The 14160-nt window shown below is 41.6% G+C and overlaps 1 protein-coding gene across 1 annotated transcript in view; it reads right to left on the reverse strand.

Moving 5' to 3' along the window:
• The window catches only part of LOC128364786 (NACHT, LRR and PYD domains-containing protein 12-like), a 13606-nt gene extending 5610 nt beyond the window's left edge, over positions 1–7996 (reverse strand). Inside the window, exons 1-6 of the mRNA XM_053325399.1 lie at positions 7929–7996; positions 7159–7394; positions 6766–7032; positions 5130–6654; positions 2646–2816; positions 1–83 (exon numbers count right to left, since the gene is read on the reverse strand). The exon at positions 1–83 is cut by the window's left edge and continues 91 nt beyond it. Of these exons, the coding sequence (XP_053181374.1) occupies positions 1–83; positions 2646–2816; positions 5130–6654; positions 6766–7032; positions 7159–7394; positions 7929–7996 (2350 nt within the window). The remainder of the gene's footprint in view (positions 84–2645; positions 2817–5129; positions 6655–6765; positions 7033–7158; positions 7395–7928) is intronic.
• Between the last annotated feature and the right edge of the window lie 6164 nt (positions 7997–14160).

A 14160-nucleotide genomic window follows, 5' to 3' on the forward strand; every position in this document is an offset into this window, starting at 1 on the left:
GATGTGTCAGATGGGAGGGGTTGCACTTCAGAGCTGAGGCCAAAACTTCACAGTCAGTCTCTGAGAGTCCACAGTCCTTTAGTCTGTAATGACACAAATATTCCAACATATGTTATCATGAAAGAGTAAACTTTATATTTACTTCATGCATTTGATGATCAAACAGTTTTCATTATTTTGATTAACATTTGTTCTTCACATCATCTTTTTATTAAATGTATTTTTTCTGATGCATTTTATTCCTTAAATGTAAAAATGAAGCTCAGAGAAAGTTCAGACAGGAAGAGCATCTTTTTTACAAGCTCACATCTATAGTTTGATTTCTCATCCCTCAGTCATTCTGATCTTTCTCACAGCTCATCATTTCCTTTCTGTCATTTCTGGGGCATCAATTAAGACGTCACCTGCTCACATCTAACCAATAGCACGCTGACACACCTTCTTTGTCAGCCTATCATATTGCAGCAGTCTTTTTAAATGTTTCTCCCTCTCTGCTCAGTGCTTTCAGAGCTGCTGCATATCAGGATGATTCAGATTCAAGTAGTTGACTCTTGGGAGAAATGTCAAGTATCCGGCCTTGTCAACCAGCTCAGTCTGCTGTTGTACTCACTGCATGTTTATCAATTGTAGCCTGTTCATTGAAGCAGTGTTCAGTCAGCGTGACTGCTCTCTGCTGCTGTGGGAACATGTGTGTGCAAATATTAGTAGCCTAGTACTTGGATTTCTATCTAAATATTGTAGCTGCGTTGCTGTCTGCATCACTTTAACTTCCTCTCTTCAAGCAACAGTAGTTTTACCTAGCCTTTGTTCAAAAGTCAAGTTACACAGAGATGAGATCAGCTGATCAGCTAATTAACGTTGATTCAGGTGCCTGGTTCAGTGAGCCGCAGTCTGTGTCCAGCCAAAGATCTTCTCTAAGAGAAGATGCTTCCTCGCTCCGTTTTGTTTCTTCATCAAACAATGTTCATGAAACATGGCCACTCTAAAGATTTCCAGTAAGTAAGTAAGTAAGCATCTTTCTTTGCTCACAGGTAACATCTATCACAAGAGCTTTTCATAAAGTCACTTTGAAGGTTGTTTCTATGCAGCATTTAACTTTGTATTTGGGTTTCAGTGATTCAGCAGTAAGCTTCCTAGCTAGCGCTGCATATACGTAGCTGCTGGGCTAAATAGTAAACTTCACTGTTAGAGTTTGATTTGATTTCCAACATTTGTACAGAGCTGACCATGCTCCTCTGATACTGATGATTCTGGACAAGAAACACTTATTTTCATGCTTCGTCTTTCACTTTTTAGTTTCCTTTCATCCATTCAGAACATCTTCATCAGTAAGGACTTCATCTTCATCATTAGGACTTCATCTTCATCACTCAGGACTTCATCATTCAGGACTTCATCTTCATCATTCAGGACTTCATCTTCATCATTAAGGACTTCATCTTCATCAGTAAGGACTTCATCTTCATCAGTGTGACATGTAGCATCAGATCATCATTCAGCTCACTGTGTTCAGCAGCAGTTATGTTTCTGTAAACCTGACAGCATTTCTGTTTTATTTATAGAAGCATCACATTGTTGGCTCTCGCAGCATCATTCAGATTCTTTTATTGTGTTTTTATTTGTATTTATTTAGTATTCTTATGTGTGAAGGACTCTGGACCAATGATAGTGTTTAAAGTGATATAAATAAGTTGAAGTTGATGCATCAGCAGCTTCACCATCGCTGGCTACAACACCAGCAGCATTTCAGAGTAAAAGTCAAATGTTGAGCTGCATGTATTCTGATCATTTCACTGATTACGTTATTTTATTTAGCGTCGCTGTCATTATGACTATGACAACATGATGTAGATGACAGGTGATGTGATCTACAGGCTGACTGTGTAGTTATTCTATCATATTTACAATATGATTTTAGAAGCCCCTTTTCTTCTGAAGATGAATTCATTGACCTCTTTTATTCATCCTTTAACAAGGTCTACAGATATATCAAATGAAGGAGCACGTTGATCTTCAGACTCAGGTTATTTATTAATGATGTCATGTACTCAGCAGACATGTGAGGTCATTATCAGCTCCTCTTCAACATCTAGACTGTTGGTCATCTACAGCTTCCTGATGGCTCTTCAATAAATGACAGATGAAAGGTGTGTAAAGCTAACAGCTATGGTAAGCTCTGCATATAACTGGTGGTTGGTGCTTCATGTTTAGTCTCACCATTCTTTAGCTGCTCTCTAATCTCTGCTTACTGCTGAGCTCCTTGGAGCTTCCAATCATCTCTGACTTCAATCATCATTGTATGTTACTGCCTAGTTTAATAAGTTAGTCCTGATCTCTAGCATTGCTGGCTATGGCCCATCATGCAACAGGGCAGACTGGACAAGTTCACATTGGTAGCTGTTCAACTCATCATGCCCGTTAGCATCGCTGCTGCTAATGGAGCTCTGGTTTTATTATATCGGCTTATGATTGACATGTTTATTATTCTTAGTGTGCAATAAAGAAACCTGTCATGCTCATTTAGTTTCATCTCTTAGATTATTATTATTATTCAAGATAATCCTGAAAATTATGAACCAAACAGTGAAGGATGTGAATTAAATAAAAAGAAAACAATCTACCAAAGTTACAGTCAGTGAACTCACCTCAGAGTCTTCAGTTTACAGTTTGGACTCTCCTGTACAGCAGACAGAAACTTCTCTGATGAATCAGACAGTTTGTTGAGTCTCAGGTGCAGCTCTGTCAGATGAGGGTTGGACTTCACAGCTGAGGTCACAACTTCACATTCAGTGTCTGAGAGTCTAACGGCAGTAAGTCTGTAATGACACAAATATTACAACATATTATCATGAAGTGGCTCAAGGTTCAGACTAACAAGGAGAACACATGTTTGAATCTCAAAAACTAAAATAATGTATTAAAGTAAGTTATTAACAAACTAAATGTAAACTCCATGTGTAATGTGTAGAATCAGTAGTGTAGGGAAGTGCATGGATGAGGGGAAATGTGTGCTATACAATAACAAACACATGAAGCAAAGAAAGAAAAGAGATGTTGCTGGTGGAAGAGAGAGGGAGACACTGAGCAGACCAGCTTTGATAAGGTGATCCAGCCCAAAGCCCAGCTGATGCTTCAGCCTGATGACTCCATTATTAGTGCTGGAAAGGAGTGCCTCGGGGTGAAGAGTCACCTAGCTCTCCCATACGTGAACGTAGAAACGTGATTCTAACTTTAAAACGGAGGAAAATTTGTGCTCTCTGGATAAACACCTAACTCTTTTTACATAACATGTAAACTTTTCAAACTATGAGCAGTCAAACGAGGAGTGGAAATCACTTTTTCTTCAAAGTTAGAGTGGAAGCGGCAGTTAGCTTGAGTGTGAGAAGCAGTAAAAGATAACCTTAATTTATATTTTTAACTGGAGCTCACGGCCAAACCGTAAAAAGGAGATGAATAATGTTTGGTCAAAATGTAGACATAGGTGTTGGGATTCATAAAATGTGACGTCGACAGGCGGTGTCTGCACAAAATTTAAACAGGGGGCCGAGACCCGTAGCAATACCTGTCTCGCTCCCCAGTGACTCTAATGTAATCTGCTACAGATCTATGTATTTCTAATATTGTATTTCTAGCTAAGAAGTTCTGTGTCTGTGTAGGCCTTGAGTATGAACCTTTTTTATATAACAGTCAGAGTCTTCATATGAAAACTGGTTCCATCCTGTATAATGGTCATTAATATCTGGAGGTTGTCAAACAGTAAAGGCATTGGAGCTGGGAATATAAACAAGTATAGATTGTGTCCTTTTAAGGTAGTGCTCATGCTTGAGAAAATGTATACATTTGTGGGCAGTAAACTTAGTATAAAAGATTGTACACGCAGGCAGACTGTAGAGACAGAAAGAAGGCTCCATTTGGATTAGGGAGCCTCAAATTGATAAAGTTCTGTCTCCACTGATTGGTAATAAAGAAAACTCAAAAGAACTTCGACTTGGTCCTTCATCCTTCTCATTCACTCGGGGTGACATAAGCTAAACGTCACTACAATCTCACTCTGTGTTCACACTGAGCTTACTCGCTCATTTTAAGGAATATCTGGATAATATTTTAAAATCATTTTATTCCTTTAATATAAAACAACAGTTGAGAGATAAACAGGAAACAAGAGGAGAGAGATCAGTGGAAGCTGCAGTTATACTGGAAGCATCTTAACCAGTAAGCTACCAGAACACTCCCAGTTCAGCTGATGCTGTCTCACTGTGCTTGAATGAAACAATCATTCTCATCACTCTCTCTCAGACCTGCACACTTTAATCTTTGTTTAGCTTTAATCTTGCAGATGAAGGAGAGAACATGGAGTTACATTGAGGCTTCCATAATGTGCACAGTGTGTCTGTGTGATCTGATCCCATGTCTGTCTCCACTAAGTTAACATGAGGACATCTTGATTAGAAAACCACTTTTATTGTCCACTATGTTTAATGTGACTGCAGGATATTTAGACTCAGTTCAGCTCAGTGAACAGTTCCAGTTGAGAAAGATCATCTCTCTTTGCTACCTGCTGCTGTCAGGTTCACATCCATAAGCAGCTACATTTACTGACTGTTCACAAACACTAATGAAACTAATAATCAAAGATGATTCAGATCTTATGTTAAAGCCTGCTGAGTAAAATCAGGTATTACCTGTATGTCTGATTATATATCATGTAATAATAACTTTACTGCTTTCACTGATAACTGTAAAATACTGATATATGTTGTGATAAAATGCTGCTGTAATAAAACCTCAACCACAACCTCTAAAGTCCTTCATGTGTTTCACCAGGTTTGAATGAATCCTCCAACACACAAAGGAAGAGAAAGAGAAGAAAACACTGTCAAATCCAATAAAGACTAGAAATAAATAGAATAACTGTTCATTAACTTAACAGCTATAAACATCAACATTATTTAAACTCAACATTTAAACAGCTCAACAACGTCTGAGACTAAATATAACTGACATGTTATTTCACATATAAACAAGTAGAGCACTATTTTAACTATAATAAAACATTCATATTATTTATATTTGAAGAACTAAACTACTAATCTACACTGATTTATAATGTTAATCACATCTGGACTTACTGAGCCTTTCTGCAGTTCCTCACAGCTGGGATCAGTCTCCGTCGTCCCTCCTCTGATGTGTTGTACTTCTCCAGGTCCAACTCATCCAGAGGCTCCTCTGACATCTGCAGCATGTAGGCCAGAGCTGAGCAGTCAAACACAGAGAGTTCCTTCTCTGATCTGTTCTCTGACTTCAGGAACTCTTGGATCTCCTGATGTACTGAGCGGTCGTTCATCTCCATCAGACAGTGGAAGATGTTGATGCTTCTGTCAGGAGAGATATTACCACTGTTCATCCACTTCAGGTTGTTGATGACTCTCTGGAGGGTTTCTGGACTGTTGTCTGTCTGACCCAGCAGGCCTCCTAAGAGACTCTGGTTGGACTCCAGAGAGAGGCCATGAAGGAAGCGGACAAACAGGTCCAGGTGGCCATTTTTACTCCTGAGAGATTTCTCCATGACTCTCTTCAGGAAGTCCTCCAGAGATGAGTCACTGTAGTATCCTCCCAGGAAGTCCTTCAGTACCTCTGTCTTCCTGCTGGAGTAACAGTGGTACATGTAGACTGCAGCCAGAAACTCCTGAACGCTCAGATGAACAAAGCTGTAGACTGATTTCTGGAAGATCACACTCTCTCTTTTGAAGATCTCTGTACAAACTCCTGATAACACCGAGACCTCTGTGACACAAAGACTACACTGCTCCAGGTCTTCTTGGTAGAACATGATGTTTCCTTTCTGCAGTTGTTCAAACGCCAGCCTCCCCAGCTTCAGAAGAAGGTTCCTGTCAGCCTCCGTCAGCTCCTCTGGACTCGTCTCATGTCCCTCATCATACTTGTTCTTCTTCCTCTTTGTCTGAACCAGCAGGAAGTGTGAGTACATGTCAGTCAGGGTCTTGGGCAGCTCTCCTCTCTGGTCTGGAGTCAACATGTGGTCCAGAACTGTAGCAGTGATCCAGCAGAAGACTGGGATGTGACACATGATGTGGAGGCTCCTGGATGTCTTGATGTGTGAGATGATTGTGCTGGACTGCTCTTCATCACTGAATCTCCTCCTGAAGTACTCCTCCTTCTGGTCGTCAGTGAAGCCTCGTACTTCTGTTACCCTGTCCACACATGAAGGAGGGATCTGATTGGCTGCTGCAGGTCGGGAAGTTATCCAGACGAGAGCCGAGGGAAGCAGCTTCCCCATGATGAGGTTTGTCAGCAGCACGCTGACTGATGACTTCTGTGTGACATCAGACACGACCTCACTGTTGTTGAAATCCAGTGAAAGTCTGCTTTCATCCAGGCCGTCAAAGATGAACAAAACTTTACAGCCAGCGAGCTTCTCTGCTGTGAGCTTCTGTAATGTTGGATAGAAAACATGGATCAGCATGAGCAGACTGTACTGCTTATCTTTGATCAAGTTCAGAGACCTGAACGAGAACAGAATCAGCAGACTGATATCTTGGTTGTTGGAGCGCTGTGCCCAGTCCAGAGTGAACTTCAGCACTGAGAAGGTTTTTCCAACGCCAGCGACGCCGTTCATCAGAACCACTCTGACTCTGTGTAAGACTTCACAGATGTCCTGATACTTGGTTGGAGCGTCATGGAGGGTCTTCATCTTGGAAGCTGTTTCAAGCTGCCTCACCTCATGTTGGGTATGAACCTCTTCAGTTTCCTGTTGGTCAGGTAAGACTATAAAGATGTCCTGACACTTGATTGGAGCGTCATGGAGGGTCTTCATCTTGGAAGCTGTTTCAAGCTGCCTCACCTCATGTTGGGTATTAACCTCTTCACTCTGTCCCTCTGTGATGTGGACCTCAGTGAAGATGCTGATGAGGAAGATTTTAGTTCCTGCTTCATCAGTTCCTTGAGTCACACATTCACATGTGCTGCTCAGACTGATCTGATGTTCATCTAAAACCTCCTGCAGACCACTTTCTGCTGAAAGAGAAGAACAAAGGTAGAATGAAACAGAAATCAGTGTGACTGTTAATGTTCAGTAGGATAGAGGAGGTAGATTCCTGTTTTCAGAGATGATGACATCAGCAGACAGATCTTCAGTCTTACTTTGTACAGTACTGGTCTGACTGTCTGTCTGCAGTCCAGCTCTGGTTCTGGATCTTTTTCCACACTGGGGACAGGAGGAGTCTCCTGATGAAGCAGACTGGTCCCAGTATGAGGTGATGCACTGTCTGCAGAACCAGTGTCCACAGTTGGTAGAGACTGGATCCTTCAGGACGTCCTGACACAAAGAACAGCAGGACAGCTGCTCCTCCACAGAAACAGCCCTCCTCTTCCTCTCTCTGTGGACATGAACACATTCTTTATGTCACATGACATTAGTGGAGGCCAACCGACAGCTCACAAGCTGCATGCAGCTCTTTCCCCACATAAACAGTCCAGACTGTCAGTATTTACACACTTACACACTTTCTGTTCTTCAGCCTCTGAGATTCAACACATTCAACTTGAAATAAAATAAAATAAACTACAATCACAAGAGTTCAACAGTAATTAGACAGAGACAACAATGTGCCAGCAAAGGCAGAGAAGAAGAAGAAGACTGCAAGCTAGTAAACATGGATGTGACAAACTACAATTCAAATGATTATTATGGTTATTAATGATTGCATAATAAACCTGTGCTGTGTGAAGTTTAAGATGGCTCCATGTCATAAAGAAGACTGTTATAAAATAAAAGCCACCAGGAGATGAAAATAAAGGCTTTTATTAAAAATACAATAATATATAAAAGAACAATGTTTATAATGTAGATTATCAAATGATATTAAACTGAATCATCTTCAAGTCAGTTTACAGTAGAAACAGTCTCTTACTTTGTGTCTGAGGGTCCAGGTTCATTATTGAAGACTGGAGGTTCATATTTAGACCAGTCACTCTTCATAGACAGACAGCTGGATATTACAGACTCTGCTCCGTCCTCCTCTTCCTCATCTTTCTTCATCTTCTGGAGTCTGAGAGGTAAACCAGTAACACTGGAGACACACACACATACACGGTATAATAAACCCAGTCCTGCCTCTCAACTTAGTAGCTTCTTATTAGTTGACATGACTTTAACTACAACCATGTGTGTTTTCTAGTCATCACAAAGAGAAACTTTGACTCTGGTTTAAATCCAACAAACAGACTTCAGATAAACATGTGTGTGCTTCCAGGTTGTGAACTACAGGGCAACACAGGAAGCTCTGCTCCTCTCAATACAACAGGAGCTAACCTGAAAACATGATTTGCTAAATGTTGCACTGTCTCTACAATACTGACAATCTGTTATTTCTGCAGTGCATTTCTATTTTATGTCATTCATCAGGAATCATCTGCAAAATGAGTGGAAATATGATTCACACTAGAGGGCTGCTCATAACTAACTGAAGTGTGACAGTTGGTGATGGTTTGGGTCAATAGAGGAGAAGAAGTGGATTAGAAGATGCATGCAAAACAAACTGGAAGAAAAGTCTCAAATCTGCTTTTTTATGGCATCAAACACGTTGGACACTTAAGTCCAAAGTGGTAAATGTGCCAGTAAAAGATATTAAGATACAAAGGTTCAGTTTTAAAAAGCTTTTCTTGGTCCCTCAGTCTGTGCACAGAGTCATACTACTAGTTTCTCTGTTATGAGGCAGTCAGCATACAGTCATCCAAAAAGAAAATCCAAGTCAGTTGACTCTAAAGACCAAAGTAGTGTCTTCTACCGTAAACGTTAGACCAGTGCTGGTCCTGGTCTCCCTCGGGCCCTAAGCAAAGTTCTGCTGAGGGGCCCTGACCCATGAGCCAGCTGCATGTTCACCATTTATTTCATTTGACTCACAATCACACCTGATTAGTGTTCCTGCTCCAATCCTCCCTCTTCTAAAACACTTTGCTCCATCTGTCATTCTAACAATAAGTAGACCTATTCACAACACAATGAAGTAGAAACTATATTTATTGAATATAAGAAACACAAAATGTTAACAAATATTCAAAGAAGAAATCTGAACATATAACATATTCTGTTCTTATTCACTGTGAGAGATGTGACTATTAACTAATTAACATGTTATAATCAATATTTAACCAATAGTCATTGCTGCAATATCCTTCTTTAGTCCAAAGTTGTAACTAGTTGAAGTGAACCTCCACTGAGAATAGATCACTGTCTTGTTTTAACATGATGTGCATCTTATTTTTCTGCATTTCATATCATCATATATTCACAGATGCTGCTTGATGCAGCCTGAGTTTAACTTCTATTCAAGGTTCAGCTGCTGGATGAATTCAGGAACAAACACAGCTGCTTGTTCACGTTCATGAGCACGCTTTGTAACTCAGGTGCGGTCTTGGCGGTGGGCGGGGCCTCACGCAGACTACGCAGGACCGGCTCTGATGTTACAGCTGATAACACACAGCTGGAGCCCTCTCTGTGTCTGTGCTGATAAACTGATGAACATATCGTATCATACAGTGATGTTGGCTTTTATGTGTTCATTAGTTACTGATCTTACAGGATAGAAGATGTCAGTACGCGATCAGCCAACCCCGCGGAAACATGTGAGCTCTCCCTCAAAACAGTGAGTTCAGATAAACACGTGTTTTCTAGTCATCACAAAGAGAAACTTTGACTCTGGTTTAAATCCAACAAACACACTTCAGATAAACATGTGTGTGCTTCTTAACTGTGACTTCTCTCTATTTAGAGCTCAGCAGTGAGTCACGTGACATCGCTGTGAGGACGCACAAACCAGGAAAACAACAACAGGAAACAACGTTTAACACCTCAAACTCTGTCATTTCACATTTAATCAACTAAACAATGAATGTGATCAATAATCATCAGATTGATCAATAATGACAGTAATCATTATTTACAGTCCTGATATTAACACTCACCTGCCTCACACTGTTTTCCTGCTTCTGCTCTGATGTGAAATGGCGTCTGACTGAACACTTTCACCTTTACTCCCTACCTGTCTGCTCCTCCCTTCTTTCAGTGCTCCTCCCTGTTTAGTCTGCCCCTTCTTTACTGGAAGTCACGTGTGTGATTATTGATAATAATAATAACCTAAAGTAGAACATCAAATATTAAAGTTGGTTTGGAACATCAGAGCTTCTGCATCAGTCACTGCTCTGAAGATGATCATAATAATAATAATAATGATGATAATATTAAACAATAATAGTTAGACAATAATAATAATTATTATTAAAGCTATGAGCAGTGATGGTTGTGCTCGTTGTTTGATGTTACTGCAGAGCAACTTGTTGCAGCAACACATTGACCAGAGAACAGCTGACTGTCACTTCCTGTGTCCACTATTTGGCGCTGTGAAAAGTTGAATGCTTTGCAATCATTTGATACTATTTGGTGTTGACTTCCCTTAAATGTAGTGAGTACTAATACTCAGCCTGTAAAATACAAACATTACATTTATATTTAATGTACGTTTAACTGGATATCTGAACTGTGTGGACGCCTGCAAGGCTCCCAGCTGAACACACATGAACATGTTATCTATTCTAAACATGAACAAGTGCAAAGCTAACGTTAGCAACCAGCTACCAAACTGCTATTTATCTGTCCATTGTTTATATAAACCAAACATTCAACAACAATACAAGTCTTCCTGTTGTTACTCTGCTCAAAGCTTTAGTGCAGCCATGAGGAGACGCTGATACAGTTCCTCTTTAGAAGATCCTCAACAAGCAAACTCTGGACCACTGGTGACTTCCAGGAAAAGTCTGGATAGCAACGAGGGACGACTGGTGACACTGGAAAGACAGATGACCTCCAGGAAAGTTTAGCATGTGTGCACGAGGCTAGCAACCTCAGGCACAGCACTCACAAGAGGACACCATAACTACAGACCATGATACAGAACGGGGGGGGGGGGGGGGGGGGGTCTCACAAGAACAGACTCAGTGGTAACAGCCAGGACTGAAACACGACTAAAGAGAGTCGAGTCAAGCAAACAACACTGACGGTCAGTGGGGGGGGGGGGGTGTCATTCAATACAGTGACAGTAATACCTGTTATACTGTATCACTGCCAAACCCTGAAGACCTCTGAACTATAGAACATTAGTAATGGATCGAGAGAGAAGATGAGACTGGGGGACACAAGGGGAGGATAAAACATGGGGGGGGGCAACAATGGCAATATATATTTAAACTGTCCTGTCAGGCAGAATTAAGAGTGTGCTTTTAGTTCATGCTCACAAACATGAACATTTCTTATCTAAACTACTGACTGGGATTCATGTATTTATAGTTCAAATCATTTCCTGGTGCTGTTTATATTTACTAACACTACTCACTATAACTTTGTCTCTATGTTTATATTTACTAACACTACTCACTATAACTTTGTCTCTATGTTTATATTTACTAACACTACTCACTATAACTTTGTCTCTATGTGTTTATATTTACTAACACTACTCACTATAACTTTGTCTCTATGTTTATATTTACTAACACTACTCACTATAACTTTGTCTCTATGTTTATATTTACTAACACTACTCACTATAACTTTGTCTCTATGTTTATATTTACTAACACTACTCACTATAACTTTGTCTCTATGTTTATATTTACTAACACTACTCACTATAACTTTGTCTCTATGTTTATATTTACTAACACTACTCACTATAACTTTGTCTCTATGTTTATATTTACTAACACTACTCACTATAACTTTGTCTCTATGTTTATATTTACTAACACTACTCACTATAACTTTGTCTCTATGTCAAATTGACCCCGTCCGTTTTAACTGTTCCTTTTTTCCTTCTTTCCTTCTCTCTTTCTTTCCTCCCTCTTTCCTTCTTTCCTCCCTCCCTCTTTTCCTTCTTCCTTCCTCCCCCCTTCTCTCTTTCTTTCCTCCCTCCTTTCCTTCTTTCCTCCCTCCATCCTTTCCTTCTTCCTTCCTCCCCCCTTCTCTCTTTCTTTCCTCCCTCTTTCCTTCTTTCCTCCATTCCTCCTTTCCTCCCCCCTTTTTCTCTTTCTTTCCTCCCTCTTTCCTTCTTTCCTCCCTTCCTCCTTTCCTTCTTCCTTCCTCCCCCTTTTCTCTTTCTTTCCTCCCTCCTTTCCTTCATCCTTCCTTCTTCCCTACTTTCCTTCCTTCCTTTCCTTCCTCCTTCCCTTAATTCCCTCCTTCTCTCTTTCTTTCCTCCCTCCTTTCTTCTTTCCTCTCTCCTTTCCTTCATCCCTCCTTTGTTTCCTTCCTTTCCTTCCTTCTTTTCCTCGTCCGACCTTTCTTCTTTCCTCCCCTCCTCCCTTCCTCCTTTCCTTCTTCCTTCCTCCCTCCCTCCTTTCCTTCTTCCTTCATCCCCCCTTCTCTCTTTCTTTCCTCCCTCTGTCCTTCTTTCCTCCCTTCCTCCTTTCCTTAATTCCCTCTTTCTTTCCTCCATCCTTTCCTTCATCCCTCCTTTCCTTCCTTCTTTCCTTCCCCCCTCCTATCTTCTTTCCTCCCCTCCACCCTCGCCTCCTTTCTTGACTCAAGGACAACACGATCTCCTGGAATCTGTGTGTGTGTGTATGTGTGTATCAATGCAGTGAGTGTGAGAGCAAAGCGTCCTGATAGCTTTGTGTTGCTGCTTATTAGACCAATCGCTGCACATCTGCTACATGTACAGTTTTATTATCGACTTCTTTTTAGAACATTTCTTCAGCTTCATTTAACTTTGAACGTGTTTTGGGCCAGTTGTTGTTGGTTGGGGCAGCCGAGTCATTTCACATATTTGAACAATTAATAAACCTAATAGTTACTTTTCCTGGTAATGAATGACTTTGACATTCATGTAACTCAGGTAACTCCCTCCTTCCTTCCTTCCTTCCTTCCTTCCTTCCTTCCTCCTCCCTCCCTCCTTTCCTTCCTTCTTCCTTCCCTCCTTCCTCCCTCCTTTCCTTCCTTCTTCCTCCCTCCCTCTCTCCCTCCCTCCTTCCTTTCCTTCCTTCTTCCTCTTTTCCTTCCTCCCTCCCTCCTCCCTCCCTCCTTTCCTTCCTTCCTTCCTCCCTCCTTTCCTTCATCCCTCATCACAGTCACCTAACCCTTTATCACACGCTACACATTCAACATGACCACCCTCATTCCTTCATCCTTCCTTCCTCCCTCCTTTCCTTCATCCCTCATCACAGTCACCTAACCCTTTATCACACGCTACACATTCAACATGACCACCCTCCTTTCATTGATGTAACTCAGGTATTTTTTGGGAGAAGTAATGAGGAACTATAATGAATGACTTTTTCAAAGTAACATGCCCAACACTGCTCACCTCCTGTGTGGTCCTGCAGGTGTTTGTCTGGATGGCAAACGAGGCGCGTGAGGAAGAGAAGACCGAGGCCGCAGCTTCAGGTGAGAGAGACTGGAGGTTAGACATGATGTGGACCAGGTGAGGACAGGTGAACATGTAAGCAGGTCTAACTGTCAGACTGTCATGTAGCTGTAAGGTACCTGGAGAGCGACTCGGCCGGCAGAGACCCCTGCACCCCCACGGTGACGCTGAAGCAGGGATTTGAACCGCCAACCTTCACCGGCTGGTTTCTGGGCTGGAACCGGGACTTCTGGACCGTGGACCCGCTGCAGCGCACCATCGAGAGCCTGCAGGTGTAAAACATGTGACCCAGTGTTTCCATATGATAAAGCAGCTCTACATCATAAATACACCTACCTGTCTACCTGAACAGCTGTCTGTCTGTCTGTGTGTGTATGTACATGTGTGTGTGTGAGTCTGTGTCTGTGTGTGTGTGTGCGTGAGTGTGTGTGAGTGTGTGTGTCTCTGTGTGTGAGTCTGTGTCTGTGTGTGTGTGTGAGTGTGTGAGTGAGTGTGTGTGTGTGTGCCTGTCTCTGTGTCTGTGTGTGTCTCTGTGTGTCTCTGTGTGTGAGTGTGTGTGTGTGCGTGAGTGTGTGTGTGTGAGTGTGTGAGTCTGTGTCTGTGTGTGTGTGTGTGTGTCTCTGTGTGTGAGTGTGTGTGTGTATATGTGTCTGTCTCTGTGTGTGTGTCTGTGTATGTGTGTGTGTGCGTCTCTGTGTGTGTGTGTCTGTGTGTGAGTGTGTGTCTG

Source organism: Scomber japonicus, chromosome 9 (assembly GCF_027409825.1).
Source record: "Scomber japonicus isolate fScoJap1 chromosome 9, fScoJap1.pri, whole genome shotgun sequence".
NCBI classification, from domain to species: domain Eukaryota; kingdom Metazoa; phylum Chordata; class Actinopteri; order Scombriformes; family Scombridae; genus Scomber; species Scomber japonicus.